Source organism: Balaenoptera physalus (genome assembly GCF_965194825.1).
Source record: "Balaenoptera physalus genome assembly, chromosome: 10".
Taxonomy (NCBI): domain Eukaryota; kingdom Metazoa; phylum Chordata; class Mammalia; order Artiodactyla; family Balaenopteridae; genus Balaenoptera; species Balaenoptera physalus.
The window spans coordinates 62,816,049-62,830,237 of NC_138889.1; the positions used below are offsets into that span (position 1 = coordinate 62,816,049).

General features: G+C 47.1%; 1 protein-coding gene across 3 annotated transcripts in view; it reads left to right on the forward strand.

Annotated features, from left to right (window-relative positions):
* The first annotated feature begins 317 nt into the window (after positions 1 to 317).
* CLPB (ClpB family mitochondrial disaggregase) overlaps positions 318 to 14,189 on the forward strand; it is a 147,498-nt gene continuing 133,626 nt past the window's right edge. For 2 of the 3 annotated variants that reach the window (XM_082411396.1, XM_082411397.1), the window contains exons 1-2: positions 318 to 800; positions 4,242 to 4,293. In XM_082411396.1, the coding sequence (XP_082267522.1) occupies positions 395 to 800; positions 4,242 to 4,293 (458 nt within the window). In that variant the 5' untranslated portion in view covers positions 318 to 394. The remainder of the gene's footprint in view (positions 801 to 4,241; positions 4,294 to 14,189) is intronic. The other variant, XM_082411395.1, reaches the window with a different exon arrangement.

Genomic DNA, 14,189 nt, shown 5'->3' on the forward strand with positions numbered 1-14,189 from the left:
AAGATTCCTGTTTACTTTACAACAGTTCGAAATTGCGTCGCACGTTTTAACTAAACTTGGAAAGCGGCTCTGATATTCCAACCTTAACTCTTGATCGCCGCGCCCCTACTTGGTTGTTTCCCTTCTTGCCACGCCCCCCCCACCCCCCGATCTCCATTTCCCAACATGCCTCGGGCTCCCGTAAGTCGGCAGTCATTCTGGCGCAAGTTCCAGAGCCTTCTGGGAAGTGTAGTTTATTTTTTCCTCCTCTGCGTCAAGATCTAGGGCTGTGGACTACCACTCCCGTGAAGTAGTGCGTAATTCCACTACGCGGCGTCTTCGAACGCGCCGCGGCAGCCATGTTGGACGTGGCCAGCACAGGGGTCGGCACCAGGGGGTTACCGAAGCAGCTGTCATGATGCTGGGGTCCCTGGTGTTGAGGAGAACAGCGCCGGCGCCGCGGCTGCTCCTCCAGCTGCTTAGGTCCCCATCGCTCCGGAGCCGTGGGAGTGTCACCGACCGGAGTGTGACCACCGGGGGACGCGGGGAGCCTCAGTGGCTGAGGGCAGCCATCGGGGGGCGCCCTGGAACATCGCCGGCCTTACTCACCAGAGGAGGGACAGCCACTGGGGGGAGCCAGAGAGGAGGTACCGAGACCCCCTGCCTCGCAGCCGCCACGTGGGGACGCCTTCCTGGCCCCGAAGACGCTCTGCCTGGACACGACAGCTGGAACGGGGTCCTCAACAGGGCCGGAATGGGCGTGTGGGCGCTGGCGACGGTGCTGGTGGTACACTGTTACAGCAAGAGCCCGTCCAACAAGGGTGATTATCGGGACAGTATGGGTTTGTGGAAGTGGGAGGCGGGAGGAGCGTCCTGACTCCTTATCTTTGGAGGGTGGGAGTTGCATATAGATTTAAACCACCGGAGCCTCAGTCCTGGTAGGACCTAGACATCATCAGGTCATAGAGCAGGCCGAAGAGTTCAGTGTCTCTGAGTTGTATAATTTCCCAAATTGTACAACTATTATTGTATAATAATACAGTTATTACAGGTCAGCCTCCCTTCTTTGAGCATCACTTTGTCCATCTGTACAATGAGAGCATTTTCTCTACCGTATCGCCTGGTTCAGTTCCTCTTTTAAGAGGTCTCCAAGGAACCGCGCGTGTTTTAAGGGCAACCATTAGATGGTTTAGAGAAGTTGCCCTCCCTAAGGTGGCCTAAGAAAGGAAGAGGAGACTTGGTTTCAATGCCAGCTTTGGCCCTGCTCGCCCCTTGCTCCTCTCTAGCTTCAGTTTACCCACTTATACAGTGAAGGATGATTTCTCAGTACTCTTACAGTGCTGTTATTTTGACTCTTCTTGGAGTTCAGCAGCGTGGGTGTATCCATCAGGGAGACTCCTAAGGTTTTGCTGTGCCTGGTCTCAGGCATGAGGTGATCTTGCTATGTGGGGCAGTTGGCAGGAGAAGGAAGACAAGGAAGTGGCTCTGTAGAGCCCCAGAGCAATCATGGGGGCTGGCTGACCCAGGTTGGCATCCCCCCTGGGTGCATGGAGCCGAGCAGGGACTGGGAGAGCAGGCAGAGAGCTAGACTTCTGGCCTACGTGGGTCCAACTACTCAGGTTCTCAGCTTTTCCTCAAGGGAGAAGACTAAGGCATGGTGTTCCTAGATTCCATGCATCCCAAGCTCTGAGATTTTGGACCAAGAGGAGGGACTCCCTTGACATTCATTTGTTTATTCAGCAGATGTGACCAGCTATAAAGGAAGGGCCTTGGATGGGGAGTAAGGACACCTGGGATCTTGTTTTGGTTCTACCTCTAACTCCCATTGTGACTTTGGAGTTTTGCTCCTCCTCACTGGTCCTCTGGTTTCTCATCTACAAAATGAGGGTGTTGAAATAGAACCCCTAAGGGCTCTTCTAGCTTGGGCATGCTATGATTCTATTACTTCCAATATTTTTATGAATATTCTGTGTGTGCCTACTTTGGAGCTTGATGTAGAACTCCTAACTTTACACAATGCCAGTTAAGGGGACAGTGCAGGCAGTTAGACCTGTAGGTCTGGTGAGTGGTCTGACAGTGTGTTGTTGGGGGATCAGAAGGCCAGCAGGGTCAGGAAAGCCTTCCTGAATGATTGGAGACCTTCCTGGAGGATGGGGAATTTGAACTTGAGTTCCGAAGGATAAGGCAAAGATGAAAAGGAGAGTGAATATTGTGAGCTCCATGAGAGCAGCGAGTGCATCTTGATATTTTCAGGTTGAGGCCAGCTCCCTTCCTTAATACTTTCACGTTGTTTGTCCACCATAGTCTCTGGTATTTAGTGTAGGTACTTAGTAAATGTACCTTGAGATGGTTTGTATTCTACGCAGAGGTTTCCAGGAACAAAGATAAAGTAGTCGCAGGTCAGCTTGGCATGTATAGAGGCTAGCAGAGTGTCCAGCCTGGTTGGAGGACAGGGGGTCTTTGGAATGAGGTGAGAGCAGATGGAGTGGGGTCTGGATATCAGGCACGAGGGTTTGGAAAGGTTGGAATTCTCCTGTAGGCAATGGAAAGTTGATGAGCAGGGAATGTTCCGAGGCCAGTATGTTTAGAAGGATGGGGGGAAGGTGTCCAAGGTCTTGCCTTAGAGCTTTTGGGGGGCTCCAGATTGGACTTTGTGGCATGTGAACCCCAGCAAAGAGACTAGGGTCTGTTCACCAAAATAGATAATGACCAAAAACATGACCAGTTCAATCCTTCTGACCTGCCAGTTACCCTGTCTCCTTACTTTGAGTTGTAAGCTGAGACCCTCAGCGCAGCACAGTCATTACTGCCCTTTAGGAGCCAGGAGGCCCTGGTTCTGATCTCAGCTCATTCCTCACTCCCTCTGTGACCTTGCAGAGGCCACTTCTTTTTGAAGACTGAGGGGAGAGTGGATACAGCAATATCTGAGGAAGGCTTGTTTCCCTTCTAGCTAGGGGCTGCCCAAGCATGCCTGGGTGTGCGTTGGGAGAACAACTGGGGAAGGTAACCAAGGAAGACCTGGCCCTGCAGTCTAGGCCAGGAGGTGAGGTGGAGGCATATGCATAGGTCTGAACCACAGAACCGATTTGTATATGCATGATAAGGTGGATATTGTACACGTGAGGAAACTGAGGCTCAGGAGGTTAGGCAAGTTAGCCAGGTCATACAGAAAGTAAGTGGCAGAGTTAGGACTGGAGCCCGAGTCTGCTCCTTCCACCCTGCTCCAGTGCTTCCTCTCATGTTTTACTGGGTGACTCTCTTGGCTGGACTGAGAGCTCCTTGAGGCAGGGATGGGTATGAGTCTGTCCAGTGCCCATCAGTGGAGCTCAGGACCAGCTGGGCTCAAAGTGTTCCACCGGCCCAGGAAAGAATTGTGCCTCTGCTGACTTTTGAGTTTTTTCGAGCCAGGCAGCTTTTCCTTTTGGCCACAAGGTGGTGCCAACAGCCTACAGGCTGTCCAGGCCAGGCCAGACTTAACATTGCCTTTCTGCTAGGCCTGGTGATTCCTAAAGGATTGATTGGAACCCTCTGCTTTGGATCTCCCTTTGTTGGGCTTGGCACTTGGGTGTTTGCAGATTTTTCAGCCATTATTTCATTTCTTTAGTATTTCTTTAGCATCCTTGTGAGGCCGTCAGGGCAGGGATTACTGTCTGCTTTGTAGTCAGGGAAGCTGGGGTTGAGAGGGGGAGGGGCTGCCATAGCACATGGTGAATAGCGGGCAGAGTGTATTGGAGCCTGGCCTCCTGGTCGAGGCTGTCTCCACTCTCAGAGGGGCCCACATCCCTGCCTGCTCCTCCCTATCCTGTCCCTCTTGCTGGGCTTGTGACCTGTGACATCAAGATTCAAAACTAGGCTGAGAAACTGAAGTTGGGGGAGAAAGTGGGGCAAGGTAGGGGGATGATTAATAACAACAGTGATAATCACATAAACCTGCAGAGCTTTATAGCTCATGAAGAGTGAAGGAGTTCACACACTGATTACTGTAGGCCACACGTGGTACTAATACGTTATTTGGATAACCTTTGTGATGAGAGTTAAGCGTTTGGGCTCTAATAGAAAGATGTGGAAGGCAGGTTGTTAACAGAGGCTACCACGTAGGCAGGGGATGACTAGCTTTCTCTGTGTATATCTTGGCATCCTTTCACTTGCTAAAGCCCATGTTTCTGAAGTGCCTCCACTTCCACTGTCTTACTGGGCCCTCCAAGCAGCCCTGAGGGGTAGGTCCTGGCCAGGGATTTGACCAGTGCCCCCTCTCTCTTCAGATGCAGCCCTGATGGAAGCTGTTCGAGCCAACAATGTCCAAGAAGTCAGCAGGTGAGTGTCATATCCCAGGCCTTGCTCTCCCGCGCAGGAGGGCTGAGCGGGATGGGCCCCTTGCTCTGGTGGTGGCTCTGCCTTGGAGGAAATCCTCACAGTGAGCTGGGAACTGAACCCTGTGGCTTCCTTGTAGCCACCGAGTCACTTGGGCTCCTTTGGCCCAGGTCAACCCTTAGATATTTTAAGGTAGAGAATCAGTCCCTGTGTCTTTTTTCTGGCCCCAAACATCCCCGGATCCTTTGGCTGTTTTGTTCTTTGAAGGGTGTGGTTTGGCGTTCCTGTACATCCTGTAGGTTCTTCAATGAATCTTCCAGTTTGTTCTTGTTTCTCTGTGGGATTGGTCACTTGTAATTGCTTGTTGCCTGGATGGGGTGCAGGTGGGCACCAGTGGAGAGGCTTGGAGGTTTGAGAGGGAGCTGGAAGAGACCTTTCTGCCAGAGCAGCCTGCCTGCAGGGCTGCGTGCACATGCTGGGCCCCTGCCCAGGGGCTGACTGCATTTCTAGCCTCCCTGGCTCAGCTGTTCCCCTAGTGACCACTGGTCAGTTAGATCTGAGACTTGTTCTTGCTCAGGGACAGGACTTGACTCGGGCCTCAGCCTGGTGCCCAGGGCAGGGCAGAGTCTGTGTTCTGGACGGATGCTCAGACGTAGGGCATCAGTATGGGGCTGTTGTTTAGGGGCAGAGGCTTCATTCTTGGTGAAACTAGTGGCCCGCATTAGGCCTAACTTTGGCCATTTTTTTGCCTTTTGTATAGAGCTAGGTGGCCATAGGACACCCTCCCTTCCCTGCCACCATGTCCACATTTTAAACAGGAAGTCAGGTGTTAGGAGAGGCTGTCACTGCACCCAGCGCTGCACACCCGTTGGTGCTCTTCCTCACTCCAGGTGCCTGAACATACAAGAAAGTGTTGAAAGGCAGTCACAGCCCCCATCAAGACTTACTGCTTTGATTCCCTTTCATTTTATCTGCAGCATTATTATTGATTCTCAAGGGTGCTTTTGAGTATTAATGTTCAAGGCTTAGTTTTTAATAAACCACTTTTGGAAGTATGGGCTGGGAGTTGTTTCGTAGCCAAATAAATATGATGGAGCAATAGTTTAATAAACATGCGATGATGCATCTTTAAAACCAAGCACAGATGTCAGCTTGTTGTTACAAGAGCCATTCATAACTGCAGGCAGTGCGTGGCCAGAAACAGATGAGCCTCGTTTCCTTCTGCTGCAGTACGATGGCATGAGGGGGCGGAAAGTGGCTGTGCCCCGTCCTTTAAGGCCTTTGCTGACCCTTTAATCACCTGCTGATGACTGCTGAGGTAACTGCTGCCAGGCTGCTGCTTTCCTCTGGCGAGCCAGTGTAGGCAGTGCATTTACAGAGCAGCAGTGCTGTGAATCCACCTTTCCATTATCTAGGGGAGGCTGAGTTTACCCTGTTCCATTGAGCCCCCAAGGGTTGATTGATTTAGCTCTTTCAAATACACGTTTTTCTCATTAGCAGGTAAACCGCTGCCCCAAAATTACAGGAAGTGATTGAATTTATGTTGTGTGTGTGATTCAGAACATTCATCCTTGCCTGTGTGGATAGGGTCTGTAGGGACTTTCCTGTGTGTCACCAGTCTCTAACCTGCCTTTCTCCTGCCTCCTCTTGTCCTATCTCTCTTGGTCATGATGACTCAATCAGAATCTCCCTTCACCCCTCGTGAGGGGGTCAGAGATAAGCAAGGCACAGACCCTGCCCCTCAGAGCTGACAATCTCCCCCCTCCACCACCACCTGGTCTCAAGGAAACAAACATGTAACCTACCAATCACAGTTCTTCCCACTCAGAGAGCTAGACCTACAGGTAGGGGTGGGGAGAGCCCGACCACCCTTGCTAGAAGGAAGCTTTCTTGAATTCCTACCGCAGGTCCTTGTTTAGCCTTTTTACGCCCTAGACTCTGCACAGGTGCTTAACGCTACCCCTAATTTCTTCCTCTGTGAGTCCTGGCCTTTAGTTCTGCCCAACAGACCTGCTGATACCAGGATAGAATTCCATTCTCAATTTTAAAAAAATATTTACTATAGTTTATACGTGGTTGGGTCACCATGTGTATGATGTGTGGTTAAATCAGTATTTGGAATAAAACTCAGACCTGGTAATAATATTGTCCTCTACCCTCCTTTCCTCCTTGCCCTCTCTGGATTCTATGCTGTGTGTGTCTCTGCCTTGATGGCCCCCTACCTTCCGCTGGCCCCAGAGCCTTGGGAGAGCTCTGGATAGTGAAGGGCAGCAATCTGAAGCTCTTCTGCTCAGAGGCGGGAAATTTCATCATCCTCTTTAAGGATACTCTGGAATCTGCAGTTCCTAGGTTCTAGGTGTGGGCCCTCCACACAGATGGCTCTCTGTACACGGTGCTCATTACCCTCTGCTTAAAGCCTCCCAGCGTCAGCTCAAGTCCTACAGCCCTTGTGAAGACTTCCTTGACTCCTCCCAGCTGAGTGTGATCTTCCCGTTGCCCCACACCTGCCTGCTGGTCTGGGAAGGTACGTGGGTCATCTAGGAAGAGCCGTGTTAGCCATGGCAGGAGAGGAATCCTTTGCTAGAAGAGAGGTTGGAGGTCAGGTGGGAGAAGCAGGGCTGAACATCAGGACTGAGGAGGCACTCAGCCCATGAACAGGAAAACCAGTGCGGTTCCCATGCTGCCCAAATCAGGAACAGATGAGGAATCCTCATGCAGCAAGCCAACAGCTCTGGACAGCCACCTGAAGTGTGGGCACTGTTGACCTGTTTTATGTAGAGCTGGCTAACCGTTTGTGGTATAGGCCTGCCTGGCTAAAGGGGCAGGGAAGGTTCTGCCACTCGCCACACTCTTTTTTATATTAAGAAGGTTTGGGCTAGACTTCACCTTAAACCACTGGATTGTGTGCCTCCCCAGGGCAGGGACAAGGTCTGGTTTCCCACATGTCTTATCCTCTTCTCCAGCACAGTGAAAGTTGGGGAAAGCTGCTTTTTTTTTGATTTCTTAACCTTGAGGCGCTTAAAGGCTTAGGTTTTTTGTTTTTGTTTTTAATTAATTAATTATTTTATTTTATTTTTGGTTGTGTTGGGTCTTCGTTTCTGTGCTAGGGCTTTCTCTAGTTGTGGCAAGTGGGGGTCACTCTTCATTGCGGTGCGCGGGCCTCTCACTATCGCGGCCTCTCTTGTTGCGGAGCACAGGCTCCAGATGCGCAGGCTCAGCAATTGTGGCTCACGGGCCCAGCTGCTCCGCGGCACGTGGGATCTTCCCAGACCAGGGCTCGAACCCGTGTCCCCTGCATTAGCAGGCAGATTCTCAACCACTGCGCCACCAGGGAAGCCCCGGGAAAGCTGCTTTTTACTGACTTTTCAGCAAACCTGAAACAGGCAATCCGGAGTCTTATTTCCATACTCCCATTGGCTATATCAGAGGAAGGCTGGGTCCCTTTTTCTTGCCATTGTCCTCGCCTCCTTTCTCCCTGTGTGGCAGCTGTTTCCTTCCTCCCCCAAGGCACTTACACCTTGTTAGCAAGTTCAGGTCTGGCTCTTCAGGAGTGGAAGCCCAGGCCTGAGGCCCCTGTCCCACCTGTCAGCAGCATGAGCAGGTGGCCCTGCTCCTGGGCTCAGCCCAAACCCAAGCCTGGCTTCTGGACTCAGGAACCACTCACCCGAAACCTAGGGCACAGGGCAGTCTGAAGGCACATCTGTCCAACCTCGGGCTGAGCCATGTGAGGAGCTGTCGGGGCTGGCAGAAGTGAGGCCTCCTGTTCTCCCAGTGGAGATCACATTTCCTTTCGAACAAACTTGGGCGAAAGACTATACCCCTACCCACTTCCCTTCTCCCAGCAGGGAGCTGGACCTTTGCTGAGTGCTTTTTTTGTTGTTTTTTTGGTTTTTTAAAAATTTATTTATTTTATTTTTGGCTGCGTTGGGTCTTTGTTGCTGCGCGCAGGCTTTTCTCTGGTTGCCGCGAACGGGGGCTACTCTTCGTTGCGATGCGCTTCTCATTGCAGTGGCTTCTCTTGTCGCGGAGCATGGGCTCTAGGCGCACGGGCTTCAGTAGTTGTGGCTCGCAGGCTCTAGAACGCAGGCTCAGTAATTGTGGCTCACGGGCTTAGTTGCTCTGCGGCATGTGGGATCTTCCCGGCCCAGGGCTCAAACCCGTGTCCCCTGCATTGGCAGGCAGATTCTTAACCACTGTGCCACCAGGGAAGCCCTCTGCTGAGTGCTTAACTCAGTTGTTTCCATCCGCCCAAGTGCTTTTTAAAAGAAGGATGTCTGATGGTGTCATTCTTGGACTGCAGACTGCCTGCCCTTTCTCTCCAGGATTCATTTGTTCATTTGACAAAATTTTACTGCGCACCTGTCATATGCTGGGTTGTATACTTGGCACAGGGGACATCTGACCACTCATGATTCCTCCCCTCAGTGAAGGAGTCTGGGGAAGACTGTGGTAACACAGTGTGATCACTGCTGAGACAGGAGGCCAGCATATGCCACTAATCAACCTGGGGGACCAGAGAAAATGTCCTAGAGGAAATGACACCTCTCGGACATTTCCTAGTGAAAAAGATTAGAGTCTTAAAATATCAGGAGGGCTTAACAAATAGAAGGAGAAGGCATTCCAGGTAAAGGGAACAGTGTAAGTGATAGCACTGAGGCAAGAAACAGCCTAGAGTGTGTGGGAGGAGGGGAAATTATATACTGTTTGGTGTTGCTGGATCACAGCCTGAGGCCAGGAGAGACTGGAGATAGGAAGGGACCTGGTCATGGAGGGCATTGTCCATTTGTCCCTCAGTCACTCACCTGTCTGGCCTGTCCGTTGTGCCTAGCCCTGAGCTAAATTTGTGTTGGTGGCAACAGAATGAGGAAGGGGAAGCAGTACTTGCTCTGGAGGAGCTCATTGACCCTCTTCTCAGGTGAAGAGGGAGCACATAAGTCAAAAATCGAGAACCAGCAAAACAAGGCGCAAGTTGCCTAACTTCTATAAGACTAAGTAACATGGAAGTATAATACCTATAACTTACAGAGTTGTTGAGTGTTCATTAATAATAATAGAATTATTACTTAGTTCAACCAATATATATGAGTGCTTATTAGGAGCTAGGCGTTGGACTGAGTGCTGGAGGTACAGTGGTGAACAAGATTGACACAGTTCCCGCCCTCTTGGTACTTACAGTCTAACCGGGAGCCAGGTGACGAATTATGCAATTATAATTATGTACTTCAAAGTGATGAACAGTTTGTCTCTTCAACAAATGGTGCTGGGACAACTGGATATCCACATACAAAAAAATGCAGTTGGAAAAAAAAAAAAAAATGCAGTTGGAGCCCTACCTCACCTATACACAAAAATTAACTCAAAATGGATCATAGACCTAAATGTAAGAGCTAAAACTATAAAACTTAGAAGAAAACATAGGATTAAATCTTTGTGACTGTGGGCTAGGCAAAGCCTTCTTAGATATGGCACCAAAAGCATAGGAAACCAAAGAAAAAATTAGATAAATTGGACTTCATGGAAATTAAAAACATTTGTTGGGGCTTCCCTGGTGGCGCAGTGGTTGAGAATCTGCCTGCCAATGCAGGGGACACGGGTTCAAGCCCTGGTCTGGGAAGATCCCACATGCCGCGGAGCGACTATGCCCATGAGCCACAACTGCTGAGCCTGTGCATCTGGAGCCTGTGCTCCGCAACAAGAGAGGCCGCGATAGTGAGAGGCCCGCGCACCGCGATGAAGAGTGGCCCCCACTTGCTGCAACTAGAGAAAGCCCTCGCACAGAAACGAAGACCCAACACAGCGATAAATAAATAAATAAATAAAGTTAAAAAAAAAAAATTTGTTTTCAAAGGACACTTTCAAGAAGGTGAAAAGACTCTCCCACAGAAAAGGAGAAAATATTTGCAAATTATATGAGATTTGCATCCAGAATATGTAAAGAACTCTTACAACTCAACAATAAAAAAGTTAACCCAATTTAAAAATGGACAAAGGATCTGAATAGACATTTTTCCGGAAAAGATTTTCAAATGACCAATAAGCACGTGAAAAGATGCCAAACATCATTAGCCTTAGGGTGATGCTAATCAAAGCCACAATGAGATACCGCTTCTCACCCATTAGGATGGCTGTAATCAGAAAGACATAATAGCAAGTGTTGGTAAGAATGTGGAGAAATTGGAATCCTCATATATTACTGGTGGGAATGTGAAATGGTGTAACTGCTTTGGAAAACAGTTGGCAGTTCTTCAAAATATTAAACATAGAGTTACCTTATGATCCAGCCAGTCTACTCCTAGGTATGTACTGCAGAGAAATGAAAACATGTATATTAATGTACTTGTACATGAACGTTCACAGCAGCATTATTCATAGTAGCCTAAAGAGGGAAACAACTCCAAAGTCTATTAACTGATCAATGGATAAATAAAAATATGGTATAGCCACACAGTGGAATATTATTTATCAGTACAAAGAAATGAAGTACTGCTAGGTATATGCTACAACATGAATGAACCTTGGAAGCATTATGCTAAGTGAAAGAAGCCAGACACAAAAGACCACATATTATATGATTCAATTTACATAAAATGTCCAGAACAGACAAATCCATAGAGACAAAGTAGATTGGTGATTGCCAAGGACTGGAGAGGCTGGGGTTGGGAGGGAATAGGAGGTGACTGCTAATGGGTCCAGAGTTTCTTTCTGGGCTAATGAAAATGTTCTGAGGTTAGTAGTCAAGATCACACAACTCTGAATCTACTAAGAACAATTGAGTTGCGTACTTTTAATGGATGGATTTTATGGTATGTGAATTACATCTTTTTTATTTCTCCTTTTTTTTTTTTTTTTTAGAGGAGAGTTTTTAAAATATTTATTTATTTAATTTATTTTTTGGCTGTGCCACATGTCATGTGGGATCTTAGATCCCCGACCAGGGATTGAACCTGTACCCCCTGCAGTAGAAGCACGGAATCCTAACCACTGGACTGCCAGGGAAGTCCTGTGAAATATATCTTAATAAAACTCTTTAAAAAGTGAAGTACAAGACACTTGGGAATCTAACCTTGAGTATAGGAGGGGTTAGGGGTGGGGGTATGTTGTCAGTAAGGCAAAGCATCTGAGTGAGATTGAAGTGAACTCTGAAGGATGAAGAGAAAACGAGAACATTGTGTTAGAAGGACAGTAGGTAGAAGGCCCTGAGTCAAGCAAAGATGTGAAGGAATTAGAGAAGGCCAGTATGACTGGACTCTAGAGAGTAAGTGGGAGAGGGTGTGAAATAAAGTTGGAAAGTTAAGCAAGGACCATATCACACTGGATCTGTTGGCCAAGTTAATGATTTTTATTTTTACTAAGAACAGTGGGCAGCCATTGAAGAATTTTAAGGTGTGTGTATGTGAGAGAAAGAGAGAGACACATACATGGTGACATGATCTAGATCTGTAATTTTAAAAGATCACTCTGGCTGCTCTGTGGAGAATAGATTGATAGAGCTGTGGTGGATGCAGAAGACCGGTTGAAAGTGACTGGAGTAGTCCAGACCAGAGAGGATGATGGCAGGTGGTGACTTGAAGTAAGATGTCAGTCAGTAGCAGAGATGGGGGAGGTAAGCTAGACAGGACTTGGTGATGTGCAGAACAGTGTCAGTACCTGGTATGTAGTAGGTACTCAATATGTGAATCTTGAATGAATGAATGAATGAATAGAATTGGATACGGTTGATTAGGGAGAAGAAGGTGTTAAGAATGAATTTCTAAAAAAAAAAAAAAAAGAATGAATTTCTGTTTCCTGGCTTGATCAGCTGTGGAGATGCTGTTACCATTCGCTGAGTTGAAGATCCTGGAGGAGGACTGGGTTGGAAGAAAAGATGAGTTCAGTTTTGAACATGCTGAGTTTAATGTTTCAGTGAGATATTCAAGTGGAGAGGTCAACTAGGCAGTTGAGTGGGTGTTTCTGACTCTTCCTGCTATACATAGCATGCTGCCTCAATGATCGGTTTAGAGATTGTTTTGACATTTTGTTTTGATTTCTGGTTTGATGGTTTTAGACAATAAAGTACTTCATACCAGTTAAAAGTTTTTTACTGGACACCTTTGGAAAAAAGTCTGGTTTGATTTGCAACACAGGAAAGAAGAAAGGGTTGGGTTTTGTTGAAGGCTAAACGCATTTATTCTAGCTCTGCATTGATGGCTTGGTTTGGTTCTTGTCCCCAGATGCCCCAGCTTGGGGCTTGAGGCACTTGCTGTCCATGTGCCAGGATTAAGGTGTCCAGAATGTGCTTAGCTACAGTATAGGTAAATGTTCTGCATATTGATCCAGGGATTTTATCTAATTAACAAAAACCCTGGCTGGTAAATACATTTGGCTGTCTCGGGGCCTCAGGGAGGCTGTCTGTCTATTGATTGTTGTATCATTTTGGCTTGATGGGAAGATATTAATGATGGCATCAGAGCAACCAAAACATCTGACTCTCTTAACCAGTAAATATGTAAATGTTCTTGTGGCTTGCAGTAGGCTGAAACAAAAGCTTTATCCTAGACCAAAGGTCAAGGCCTAACTGGCATCACTTGTAATTTGATGCTTGTTGAGAGCGTTTTTTTGAATGCTAGGGTATAACCCACACAGGTTTTTTTGAATTCTGGGATGTTGGAAGGCAGCATAATGTTACAGAAAGAATACAAGGTTTTTAGGATTAGAAGACCTGGGTTCCCATAATTCAAAAAGAGTCATGTACCACATTGTTCATTGCAGCACTATTTACAGTAGCCAGGACATGGAAGCAACCTAGGTATCCATCGACAGATGAATGGATAAAGAAGATGTGGCACATATATACAATGGAATATTACTCAGCCATAAAAAAACCTGAAATGGAGTTATTTGTAATGAGGTGGATGGACCTAGAGTCTGTCATACAGAGTGAAGTAAGTCAGAAAGAGAAAAACAAATACCGTATGCTAACACATATATATGGAATCTACCAAAAAAAAAAAAAAAAGGTTCTGAAGAACCTAGGGGCAGGACAGGAATAAAGACGCAGATGTAGAGAATGGACTTGAGGACACGGGGAGGGGGAAGGGTAAGCTGGGACAAAGTGAGAGAGTGACAGGTATATAGATACACTACCAAATGTAAAATAGATAGCTAGTGGGAAGCAGCCGCATAGCACAGGGAGATCAGCTCGGTGCTTTGTGACCACCTAGAGGGGTGGGATAGGGAGGGTGGAAGGGAGATGCAAGAGTGAGGGGATATGGGGATATATGTATACGTATAGCTGATTCACTTTGTGATACAGCAGAAACTAACACACCATTGTAAAGCAATTATACTCCAATAAAGACGTTAAAAATAACAGCTAGCAGTAATTGAATACTTGTAATGTGCCAGGCACAATTCTAAGCTCTTTAACTATATGCTTATAACAATCCTAAGAGATAGATATCATTACCTCCACTTTATAGATAAGGAAACAAGAACAGAGAGTCAGGAAGAAGGCCAGCAGAGATAGGATTTAAACCTAGACCGTTCTAGTCGCTGTATTACCCTGGAATTACTAAGTTCATTATTATTCAGGAGACAGAATCAGTCGCTGATAGAAAAGTTACTAAAGTTTGACTGAAGTTATTAAAGTTTGCCACTGAATTTGTCACTAAATAGCTGGCTTGGATTTTAGAGAGAAGAGCAGTATGTATTTAAAATATATTACAAACCTCATCTGTTAACATCATCACGTAACTCTAAAGATGATATTTTTTATTTAAAATAGCACTGTCAGAAATTAATTCTCAGTGGTTCTCTTATATAAATAATTGGCATTAAAGTGAAGATTATTAAATAAAAAAAACAAGACCTGGGTTCCACTTCTGTCACAGTAACTGCCTCTATGACCCTTAGTAGGTCAT